Source organism: Gambusia affinis, linkage group LG04 (assembly GCF_019740435.1).
Source record: "Gambusia affinis linkage group LG04, SWU_Gaff_1.0, whole genome shotgun sequence".
Lineage (NCBI taxonomy): Eukaryota > Metazoa > Chordata > Actinopteri > Cyprinodontiformes > Poeciliidae > Gambusia > Gambusia affinis.
In genome coordinates this window covers 22,662,926-22,675,495 of record NC_057871.1, presented here as the reverse complement: position 1 = coordinate 22,675,495, position 12,570 = coordinate 22,662,926, and the positions used below count along the sequence as shown (strand labels likewise).

Below are 12,570 nucleotides of genomic sequence, written 5' to 3'. Positions count from 1 at the left end.
AAGGGATTCGTTTACACAATGTAATATGAGCGTCATTTGCAGTCAAATCACCAATACTCAATTTGCTTTATGTAAAAGTAGACCAACACAAAGTCACCAGCTCAGTACGCAGAGGTTGGAGTTTACACAGCTACATCTTATGTCCTCTTTTTAAAACAGCTGATAATTCTGGTGATTCTACAGAGTTGTCAACTGATTAATTTCTTGGTAGATGTTAGACGCAGAAACAGAGGAACTCCTGGGACCCTTTTTGCAGTTGAAGCATATTTCAGACTATTTATTTATAAACACGCTCGCTCTTCTGCACTGGAGCCAGAATGTGCAGAGGGACAACCGGTACAGTTCTCATCGGGAAACGTTCTGATGTGAGATTCCCTCCTCCGTTTGATTGTAACTCTGAGACAGAGTTACATTTAAGCGCTAGCACCTTCACCTGGAGAAGGTTTGTGAGACGCAGTGTGACATTCTCTCGCCACAAACCTAAACCTACTTTTTGTTTTTTTGTCCGTGTGTGTCAGAGGGCAGGTGTGTCTGCTTTCACTTATGTGTGGTCTGTCTGTGTTTTTTTTTTCTTCCTGCACCACCTCATCTCACCAGACTTTTTTGTAACCAGAACCTCAGAACAAAAATGTTTTCCATGATGCAGCTGCAGCGCCTGACCAATGAAACACCTTGTTTCATAAAGAAGACTTGAACTGTAAAAGATTAGACCAGACCTGTTCTACACGAGAAACACAGCAAACTTTAACACAAGCGAAAGTTTGAACCTTTCTTTCCCATAGATGACACATAAGAGCTCTTTTTCTTGCAGTTTGCGGACGCCCTATATATATATTTTCAGTTCTCACACACATTTTCTTCACCACAAACCTCAGAGTATTTTACTGGGAATATTCCGTTGACAGACCAGCACAAAGTAGAGGAAAACTGTGAAACTGCAGGAAAACCTGACATGATTTTCATATCCTTTACAAACCAGAGGAGTGCTACATCCACTTGCATTTTCAGCTCCTTTCACTTTGACTCTGGTAAATAAATCCCAATGCAACCAACCGCCTTCAGAAGTTGCCTCAACAGTGAAGAGAGTCCACTTGTGCGTCATCTGACCTCACTGTAAATCCAGCTGTTCTCTGAAGGAGGTTTGAACCAGCAGCATGTGGGGTGGGCAGGGCTAGCTAAACAGTTAGCTGTGCCAACCCTGAAGCAACTAATCACAAACATTAGTTTCACAAATGTTAAAACCCTGCCTGTGCTGACCTGGCGTTTAGGGAAAGCTAGCGCTAAAAACAGCCATGTTGATGCCTTCCTGGTCAATCCTGAACGTACAGCCAGAGCTACAGTCAAAGCAAATCCATGGTCTAGAACGGCCCAGTCAAAGTTTAGACCTAAATTTCATTGAAAATATGAATAGAACTGCATCAACATTAATGCAGGACACACACACACACACACGATTTGTAAAACACAAACAGGAAACGTTTCACCTGCTGCACAGTTATGGAATGATTTGTGGCTGCCCATCATACGATCCCCAGAAACACACCAGGACGTTTACAGCCATTGAGTAGCAAGACGTGGAAAGTTCATGGAGTGTGTTTTCTTTTGCAACGAACCAAACTCTCCAAACTTCTGTCGACACAACAGACTTTCCCTCTGGCGTAACCCGAGAAACTTACTTTAGGATATTTTTCGGTCACACGTTCTCAGGTTTGTTTTGTTTTGGTCGAAATGGATTCCTGCATCCCGTCGATCAGCGGCGGACGTCACTTCTCGCTCCTCTCAGCACTCTGGGAAATCGCTGCTGGGCGCCAGATAAGAATCTGATTTGGAAACGACACACAGCAAACATCAAAGTCCGGATTTAAATGTGGTCTTCTGAGTTTTGGCTGTTTGATGAGACATTACCATTTGAAATTAGATTTTTTATTTTATTTTTTCTTCTTCTAGCGAAAACGTCAGTTTGGTTGTTTCTAACATGAAAACTCACAAATGGAAACAGGAAAGAAAGAAGTTTATATATATATATATATATATATATATATATATATATATATATATATATATATATATATATATATATATATATATATATATATATATATATATATTATTTCCTAATGAAATTGTGAAAGTTTAGAGGAACTTTAAACTTACGCGACCAGTTCATAAAATACCTTTGCAGGAAAAATGTCAACAATGCGCAGTTAGCTGTACCCACAGCATGTGGATGACGTCAACCTCGTCACATAACGTGCAAAAGCGGAACCAAGACGATTTTCCCGTGAATATATTTACTATACAGCAGCAGGCAAAAGATGAAAAGGCTTAAAACAAATTCATCTTCCACATTATGAGCGTCATAATCCCAGGAAAATCTGAGAAATCAGACGAGAAACTGAGGAGTATTACTCAACGAGTCGGTATCTCGTGATAAGACACGATTATTTTCACAGTTATTGCAAACCCTTCAACATAAACGGGATGTTTTCATATCGCATCGCTTGTTTGAACCAAGTAGATTTTCTCTGAACTTTCCGTTTGGAAATCCAGAACTCCACAATTTTAATGGGCTGATTCATGTTTAAAAACAAAGATCTCCCAAAGGTTTGGAGACACGACAAAGAGTGGAGTCTTGGACTCAGCCAGCGTCCCCCGACTTTGACCGAAAAGGCCTTTTCTGCCCTACCATCACAAATATCAACATCTCAAATTCATTTTGCTCAGACGAGGCCAAGATTTAGCTTTTCAGCATGCGTCTGACGCAAAACGGAGAGCGCCACTGGAAGCTCTCCGTCTTTATGCTGAAGCAAGGCAGAGGCTCTGTGATGCTGTGGGTCTGTTTTCTTACAGGAGGGGAAAAGAAGCTGAACTCTTCCCAAGAATGGAGGACGAGCAACAACTGCATGACGACTGGTCCAATAAAAACCAAATGGGTCAGATCAACACGAAATCGATTCATAAAGTCAAATCCCCAATTGATCTTGATTACAGTGCGTCCTGACACGTCATTTTATTATAATATTTGGGAAAATCCTCCTCCCTCCCTCGGAGTCTCATCCAGCTCCATCATTCCACCCCGATCTGATAACCTGCCTCTGTAAACAGGTCTACACAGCGTGTTCAAACCCATCACTTTATCACTCTCTAGATACAAGCACAGACGCCTGGCCTCTTTCTCCCACGTATTACCTAAACTTTGTCGTCTTGGAATAAAAAGAGAGAGAGAGAAATCCCACTCTTTCTCATCGGGTTTAATATCCACCCACGTGCGCTCCACCCTTCCCATTAATAGAAAATACATTGAAGCGTCTCTCTGTCGTGTTGGGGCACCTAGAGAGCCCCCCCTCCATGTGTTCAGGGAGGAGTTTTGTTTTTTTTTTAATTAATTTTTTTATTTTATTTTTGACTATAGGAATGTAGCCTGGTAATAAATAAATAATGATGATAATAAAAAGCCCTTGGGTGATACTTTTTCGCTCTTCTCCTTTCGGTTTCCACGACACAAGCTCTCCTGTATGAGACGCACTTGCGCAACAGAGAGGAGAGCCGCGGAAAGTCAAGTTTTCACACCTCCAGTGAGAGCCGCTGAGCGAAAGCAGGGAGGGGAGGGGAGACAGTTAGCGTGTGCGTGTGTGTGTGTGTGTGTGTGTGTGTGTGTGTGTGTGTGTATGTGTGTGTGTGTGTGTGTGTGGAGGCGGGGAGGGAAACCCATGACTTCCGTGTTTTTTTCCTCTATCTTTAAGCGTGCTCTGGAGAGGGCCCTATAAATGACCCTGTCATGGAGCTCAGAGCCGCCACACTCTACCAGACAGCAGGATTGAGCTGAGGTGATAACCAGAGCGGACTAAACTCCCAGGAAGCAACTGACCCGTCAGCTGGAGGACTGACTTTAACTTCTATTTTATTTATTTTGTTTTAATTTTTTTACTTCTTTTCCTTTTTTTTTTTCTTTTTTTTTTTTGCATCTTTTGAGCGTTTCGCGCCGCAAGACAATCTCGACAACAGCAGACAGACCAATGGAGCAAAGCAGCAGCCAGGCGGACGTGGAGTCTCTCCAGAAAAGCGTCAGACGGCGTCGGAGCTTCGTGGATTTCTTCCTCGGCATGTCCGTCGTGATTCTGTTCGTGGCGGTGACGGCTCTGGCTGTCGGCGGGATGCTGGTGGTGAAGGAGCTGCGCTCCGAGCTGCGTGACCCGGTATCTGGAAGCGCTCGCCTGGTGGACAGTGGGTCCGCCACTTCAGCTTTCAAGGTAAACCGCGTTTTTGTTAATGACAATCTTATAATGCCTCAGTTTTTGTTTTCTTTCATAAACTTCGATTGCTTTCTGACGCATGTCCTTTTCAATGTTTCTTTCTCAACAGATGCACAATTTTGCTTACTTGAAAGCCGCAGAGAGTGAGTATTTATTTTTATTTGTCCCATTTTCAACAAAGCTGTTGCCTTTCTTTTTCTTTTTTAATGAGCTCCCATCTAAAATTAATTCAACAAAGAAGAAATAAATACTTCAAGTGTCAATTGGCAACGAGTTCATAAATTCACTGTGTGTTATGTTAAAGTGCCACAGTCGAATAAAACAAATAAATAATGTGAAAGAGTGAATAAACCAGTGAAAATATGATAAAAATAATTATAGTTTTTATGTATAAAAATTCTATACAGTTATTTCAAGGGTCAAAAGCACTGCAATTGGATAAATAAACGTATATGTAACTGTGTTTATCACTGAATATGGAGCACAAAAAGGGACAATTATAACAATAAATACAAGGGTTTATTCGTCTAAATATTAATTTTCAGCAAGTACTCAGTCATGTCTTGTAGGTGCTGCAGCTCAGTTTGTGTAGGCAGGACTGACATGATCAGTCTGCACTGGGTCAGTGAACAAACGTGGAACAGCTGCAGCACATTAAGAATAAAATGTCTGTGCATAATTTCAGCATGAACTGAATGAAAAAGAAATTTGTTAAATGATTCTTACTCTGACTTTTCTGATTGTGTATTTAAGGAAGTATTGACTCGTTTAACTACAGATTTAAACAAACAAACAAAAAAATCACCATTTATTTAATGTATTGATTACACTTTTAAAAAAAAAAAATTGTTGATGTTACAAGCTATCACATGCAGAAAAATGTATTTTATAAATATATTTCAGGACTTTTGGCCCTCAGTCCCCTTCTCCCTTCTCATTTTCAAAGCCCTGTAAAATATGTCTTTTCTCTTTACATGTTAAATGTAAGAAATGTAGGTTTAATGCTTATTATCTGTGCTTACCAACCCTATATAAGCATCTTCTAACCCCCCATATGTTTGTCTTCTCTTAGGTAAACTAGACAACACTACCATGTCTTGGAAAGTCGGCCAGTCCTCTCAAGGGGCATCAGTTGGGAGCAACTTCCAGTACGACCCATCGAAACGATCCCTGACGCCATCGAAGAAGGGGATCTACTTCATGTACATCCAGGTCACTGTCAACTGCAACCACAAATGCCAAGCAGGCGTCCTCAAGCTGGAGGTGAACGACAAGCTGACCTGCCATGTGGAGCTTACAGACGACGTGGAGAAAACGCCCGTGAGTCAAAAGTGCTGGACGGTGACCCCGCTGGACAGCGAAGACCTGATCACTCAGATGACTGTACCGAAGACGACACTTGAGAACTGGAGTTTGGATCAGGACAGATCGGGCCTCGGGGTGTTCCTCGTAGAGTGACGATCTGCGGACCGCGGATGTCCGGAAGAGAACGGGACCCTGACCCTGTGGGGGGTCAAACTCGAACACCAGTGACTCCTTTGTTTAAGCTCAGGAAGGTGGAAACGTGCCGGTACCGGTACCAGTCAAGACTTGAGGTGGGATGTGTTTTGTTGCACTGAAGATTTAAAACCAAAGAGTCTCTGCAAGGACTGTAAAGAGAAATCTCAGGAGAAACATCACTCACCTGTAAAATCCTCCTCCTCCCTGAAAAAAGCTCAGTTTCCTGCATCGTCTTGCAGTGTATTTATTTCAGGTTTTATTTATGTATCTATATTTATAACGCTGTGGGAATGTATTTCTGCTGTAGATGCCACTACATTTGTGTTGATGTGCAATGCATTGTCACCGCACTGATTTGGTTCAGTTTTGAACTCGGGGAGCTGGATGTTGTTTCATTAAAAAAAAAGGGCAACACGTCGTCAAGGAGACAAAGTTCTGCAGTCGCCACCAGCGATTACGGATGAGACGCATTCCATGTGGAAACTCGCGAGCCGGGAAAACGTTCCGCTTGTGAGGAGAAAATGTAAGTCCTGTGGACGAAACTATTCAAACGTGAATGTATTTTTGATGTAATCCATGTCAAACATGGATGTAATGTTGTTAACTTTATTGCAAAAATGAATAAATAAATCAAAATCAAAACGTAAAGTCACATATCTGCACCGTGTTCAAGTGGATTTTGTGAAGCTTTATTTAGGTGAGGGAAAGTTCCCCGGTGTCACAGAGGCTGTAGCGGGAACTGGACGCACATCACATCCTGTTTGTTTATTCCAGCGAGCGGTTTTGAAAAAAAAAAAAAAAAAAAGAAGAAGAAGAAGAAGAAGAAGAAAAAAAAAACCTGTGGGCCAGCAAACATACACACTTTTTTTTCTTCTTCTACACCTCCTGTGTTGATGTCAAGCAAAACATTTCCGGCCACAAGATATGAGAAATACGCTTTTAATTTAGCCAGCGCAGGCAAAAAATAAAATAAAAAAAAAAAGTTTATATATTGTTGTGTTGCTTCCTATGAAGATGCAAAACTGCCTTTTGATGGAATGCATTTGATTTAAAACGTCTGATGCATTTATTGCATTTATTGCTGAATGTGCAACTCTTCCGTTTTGCCACATGCTTTCACTTTATGGCCCCAGCTCATCAAAGGTCACAGGTCATCATACATATCAAAACTCTGATTGGCTTATTAAGTAACTTTGTTTTATCTGAAGCACAAGTAGCACCTTTCCACTGAGGTTTTTCAAGAATCACATTGCAAAAAATATTTAATTTGAACTTTTACATCTTCATAAGCTCATTTTAAAAAGTTCAGAGTTTAGGAGTCCCTGTTGAAGAATAAAACTAAGAAATGCAAGCTTAAAAAAATTAAAAACTAATAAAAAGCATCAAAACCCACAGACTTCTTGCTATCTGGCAGAATGAAATATGAAGTTGTTGTTTTTCTTTGAAACAAGCTGATCGGTGCCCTAAAAGTTTTCAAGTGTTTGTTTTTATTCTCAGATCTTAAGAAGTGGATCATATCCAATAATCTAATTTGAGATTTCATGACTTAATGGTTATTTTAAAGACCGACATCAGTTCTAGATGAGTCTTTGGTCCCACACAGCTGACTCAAACGGTCCAATGAACTCATTAACAGCACAGGCTTGTTAACGGACCAACATTTGATTTTAAGTGTTATAAACCAGGGAGACCGCCGAGATCTGCAGGACTCCGACCTGCTGGACTCCACTGGAATAAGGAGATGAAATGGGAAATTATCTAAGTTCATTTACTTATGAGTTTATTTGAAAGTTTATGTTTTCATATTATTATTCTGTGTGTTGTAATCATAATAAAAGGCAGTTGGGGACTGAGAGCCGGCGGAGTTGACCCTTGATGGTGTTTGACGGCGGTTCTCCACGTCTGGCTCTGCTCCCCTCTTCTGCAGAAAAGTGATTTGTGCTTTTGGTTGATTCCTGGCAGGCCAGGAACTAAAACAGACCCAACACGTTTGCTGCCCAAAACCCCCAGGAAAAGGAAAAGTTCTAGCTTGGCCCAACTCACATGCTGTGAGATTGTCCACTGGTTCATGGAGTTTGGTCGGCGCATGGTGGTCACCTGGGACTTGGACGGTGGTGGAGGTGAAGATTTCCTTCGCTTTGGATTCCGGAGCAGGTCAGTGCGAAACTTTTCTGAAGGCCTAAAGGCACTAACGAGACGAGGATAAAACCCAAACGGTGGTGTCTCGCAGGGATTCACCTGAACAAGAAAGTAATCCTCCAAACCACAGCACAAACCAAGAACAATATATAAAAAACAGACTTTTGGACAAACACGCAGCAATATGGAAAAATGAGGAAAGAAATGTTTGTAATGTATTGAGAAAGATGTATTTGATCACACAGAAAATTGTAAAATTCAAGGGTTATTTTATGTTATAAAGATTGTCAGTCAAAAATCAAACCAACCCCAGGAAACGCCACATTACCAAATTTGGGCTTCCTTCATGATATGGGCGAGACAGAGCTTGTGCAGAAACTGAATAGGCATTACTTAAAAAAATAATAAAAATAAAAAATAAAAAATTTATTACCACTTTTAAACATTTGACTTGGAAAGTGAAAAAAAAAAAAGACATTCATCAATTTGAGAAAATCTAAGTGTTAAAACTGAGCTCTACAGCTGGGGCGGGAATGAATGCGAAGAGTTTTGGTAAGTGAAAAGTCAGAATCAAAACCTTAACCCGAGAGCAGAAATTAAACAAAATGCCACAAGACACGTCATACCTCGTGAAAACAATGCAGAACACATTTTTACTGATTTGACGCGTGAAAATAATAATAAAAAAATCATTTAACCAGCTAAATGAACTGGCTCCTCGTTGTCTTTAAAGTGTCAGATGCGAAGCAGCAAAGCAATGGGAAGCTATTCTTTCACTCTCTGAACTGATTACGCAAAAACATAAACATTTTATTATTACTTTTTTTAAGTTTCAAAGAGTCGAACTTCAGAGGCGCATCAAACACTTCAGCATCTGAAATTACTAGCGTGCCGAGCTTAAAGGAACGCTGCCTCAGTTTCTCCCTCGGCGCTTGGCTGAGTAACCCACAGCCTCGCTGTTCTGAGTCACTCTTAGCATCGTTTTTACAGGTAGCTGCTTTCACACCAAAAGCTGTGCAGAAACTAGGCAGAAGGCAGAAACCCGGTGATTATTGGGAGGCTGACAGTAAGCGTTGCACGCAACATTTAGAGGAAGAGCGACGGCGCAGACGACAGGTTGCAAATCTCAGACTCGCCAAGTTGTGGTCCTCTTCTGTGTTTTTTTTTTTTTTTTTTTGTCTTTCCTTTGGAGCGACAAAAACCCACGCTGAGAAATTTTAACGGGCGCATTTTCAGCGTCTCCATATCTCATGCAAATTTTGGTGTTCAACATGGAAGCTAACAAAAGACTTCAGGAAGAAACAGCACACACGATTTACAGCCTGAATTAAGCTGATATACTCACATTTACATTCCTTTTGTCTCCTCCGTGTTTTTTTGTTTTTGTTTGTTTGTTTGTTTTTGTTTTGGTACTTCATATCTAAAATTGGTCATTTTAAACTAGAAATCCACCAGTTCCTTTCCACATTCCTGCATCCAACATGATGGAGGCGTAAATCAAAAAGTCGCTTTAGGTGGTGATGTGAATGCCCCCTGGTAAATCCGCCCGCAGTGTAACGCAACAAAGCTCAACCTTACCTTAAAGCCCCGCTGTGAAGCAGCCGTGACACCTTGTGCCTTGACGCCACAACACCTGCCGTCACTTCAGCAACGCTTCCATATGGCGCAACACCCACTCAATGGCATCCTGCCTACTGCCGTCTACCAAATATAAACCCCAACACGCCTCTCTTGAAAGGAAAAGGACGACAGTGCGTTGCGAAAGAATTCACACCCTTTAGACTTTTGCTTGCCCAACAACCAGGTGTTTCTAGATATGCTAAAGAGGAAAAGGTCGCATTCTTTTCAAACTGTTTACACGCACAATCTCAAAAGCGTGAGATCTAGCCCCTTTTTAGTCTGGTACCGTTGAAAGTCACCGTCGGTGGGATTGAAGTGTAAAGCTGGGTTAGGCTATGAACCAGCATCCCGAACTTTTGCGTATCGCACAGAGAATCTGGTCATTGAAAAGACTACAACACAAACTCAGCCCCATCGGTCTCGTCAGTTGATGGGAAGATGCATGGAGACAAATACAAGGTGATACCAGAAGAAAACCTGTTAGAGATTTTAGGGGAAGTTCAGGAAGTTATCATGAGAGTTAGTTTTTCAGTTGATTAGGAGTTTAGCAGAAGCTCTATTGCAACACGGGCATGTCTACTTGTTTGTAGTTTGACCTCTAGCTTCAGGATGATTGGCTTGCACTAACAAAAAAACAAAGATTCTTCCCAATCGAGATGTGAAGGCTGATGCTCCTACGTGCACCTTATCCAAGTTTGCTCTGCAAGAGACCGTTTATTTACATGTGCAAATGCCAGGACCTGCAGCTCTGATGTGGTGAGTCAACACCACAGGTCTGTGACATCTGGTTTGAAAAGAGCTGCCTCTCTAGGTAGTTTTAACTTAAAGACTCCTAATCATTCCACACAGCAGAGGTTTAAAGCTTGATTATCATCAGAAAGGGTGCCTTGAAATCAGTTTTTGCAACCAACATTGCTTCGATATCTACCAAAGTTGGGCTCATTTTTGTATTTCCGGGGCGGGCTCCAAAAGTATTTTTGAGGTCAACCTTGATAATATTTTGCAGAAACCTCTTGTCACCGGAGCAGTAAACTTACTATGAAAGTGCACGCTGCGTCGAGTGGTAGCTCCTTTGCATCAGGTGGTCGGGGGGTGGTTGTGGTTTACGTTTCTGGTGCTAATTAAGGGGTGTCACTGCTGTTTACACAGTCAGGTTGGGGTAAAACAAGAGTCTTTTATGGTTTGGGTATGAAACTCTGCTGTTTCATGTTTGCCAAGTCCCACAGTGCAGAGCGGTGACAGTGCTACCTTTGCATGCAGGCATTTTTTTTTTTTTTTTGCATTTGTCAGCTTGTTTACTGACTCATTTCTGCGGTTTTGTGCCTTTCTGCAGTCGGCTCTGTGGGATAGTGTGAAAGCATTGGAGCACGTTGCTCTAAGGACGATGGCACAGCTGCGCTGCTTTTCTTTCCAGTGTGGTTACTTTTGTTGTAGCAAGGCATGTTTTTCCCCCAGGTTTTGTTCAGAGCCACCACTGTTGTCTCGTAGGGCGTCCTCACACCTGACAGTCAGGTAGACTCGGATCGATCAGGGAACAAATTTTGCACCATCTCTTACGTTTTCAGCTGGTGCGGTTCGCTTTCTCACTGCGCTGCGTCAAAGAAGCCAGGCCATTTGAAAATGCTGTTCCTCTCGCATTTGCTTTGGTTGCACTTACCCAGAATGCCCTGCGCTAAAGGCCACCTCCTGCTTTTGGAGCGATGTCCGCCAGTCCCCTTGGTGTTCATGCATGCATTTTAAGTGCACAAGAGTTCACTTTAACTGAACTGAGATTGAAGTTTTTAGGTCGACCAGAGTTTGTTGGTCTTTGTCCGCATCAGAGTTCAGTTGCGTATTCAGACCTCCATAAACGAAGCGGACAGACAAACTACAGTTGGGCTATAGTGGATTGTAAAGGGATGCTGTGAATTCTCCCTGAAGCAAATCTGAGCTCATTTGGTGCTGAGCGTTCTTACAGAACCTTTAAGTATTTTGTCACATTTCAACAGCAGACATCCTTCTACTGGGATTTTATATGACAGATCATACAAATGAGTGCATAATCAATACTTTGCAGAAATGACCTGCGGTCACAGTCGCAAGTCTTTTTATTCAAGTCTCTACCAGATTTCCAGATCTATGGACTGAAATGTGAAACCATTCCTTTTGGTTTTTTGCAGAATAACTCTCTACCGCCATCACATTGAAATGAGAACATCTACGAACTTACATTTCAAACTTCACCACAGATTCAGAGTTGAAACTTGACCTGGACTTTGACTGGGCCATTCGAACACGTGGATATGCTTTGATCTGAGTAATGCCGGAGCTCTGGCTGCACGTTTAGAGTCGTCCTGCTGGACAGTGAAGAGAAGCCTCCTCACCTCATTATGCTGCCAGCGCCATGTTTCACCCGAGGGACGGTGTTTTCTTCAGTACACAAAGCGATTCAGCCCAAAGGGTAAGTTGGGCCAGACCACCCTCTCCCATATATTTGCTGTGTCTTGTGGAAATCTGTGTAGACGTCTTAGGAGTTTCTTTAAAAGTGTATTTTTGTTTTTGTTTCTTTTGCTTTTGACTTTTCAATACAGGCCAGATTTCTCCGTGCTCTTCAAGATGCTGTTTGTTTACTACTGATCTTGATTTAATAATTAGTTGATTTCTGCCTGCAGTTGGTTGCACAATTGTAATACCATACTTAATCTACAATGTGCACACACAAGCTAAAGAATAGTTTGTGTGTTTCTGAAGACACCCACTTTTGTCTCGATTGTGACTCTGCAATCTGGTCGGCGCTGCATGCTTCCAGTAAAATGTGTAAAGTCGTAAAGAATCCAGCATTTGTCATGCAGCTGAACATTAATGTGCAGCACATTTAGACCAGAACAGTTTTCAAATCAAAGCACCTGGGCCAAGCGTGCACAGTTTCTTGCACAAGAAGCTTTTATATGTTTGTTTACCAGAGCATCAAAATGTGGAGATGTTTATCGAGCTCTCGCAGCAGGAAATGACCCAAATTTGTGTCTAATGCATAAACCTGGTGGTTCCTCTCACCATTGTCTCTGAGAGGTGACCTGCT

The 12,570-nt window shown here is 41.8% G+C and overlaps 1 protein-coding gene across 1 annotated transcript; it reads left to right on the top strand.

The window, feature by feature from the left end:
- Window positions 1–3,680: 3,680 nt before the first annotated feature.
- On the top strand, window positions 3,681–6,407 carry LOC122829714. The gene is made up of 3 exons (XM_044114479.1): window positions 3,681–4,250; window positions 4,363–4,396; window positions 5,326–6,407. Exons 1-3 carry the CDS (start codon window positions 4,017–4,019, stop codon window positions 5,709–5,711), a joined length of 654 nt encoding a protein of 217 aa, XP_043970414.1. The 5' UTR covers window positions 3,681–4,016; the 3' UTR covers window positions 5,712–6,407.
- The last annotated feature ends 6,163 nt before the right edge of the window (window positions 6,408–12,570 follow it).

Bases quoted from the DNA above. Each gene is read 5' to 3' on its own strand.
- LOC122829714 (XM_044114479.1), top strand. From the start codon at position 4,017: ATGGAGCAAAGCAGCAGCCAGGCGGACGTGGAGTCTCTCCAGAAAAGC. The intron at 4,251-4,362 runs GTAAACCGCGTT...CTTTCTCAACAG, and splicing joins CCGCCACTTCAGCTTTCAAG to ATGCACAATTTTGCTTACTT. The intron at 4,397-5,325 runs GTGAGTATTTAT...GTCTTCTCTTAG, and splicing joins TTACTTGAAAGCCGCAGAGA to GTAAACTAGACAACACTACC.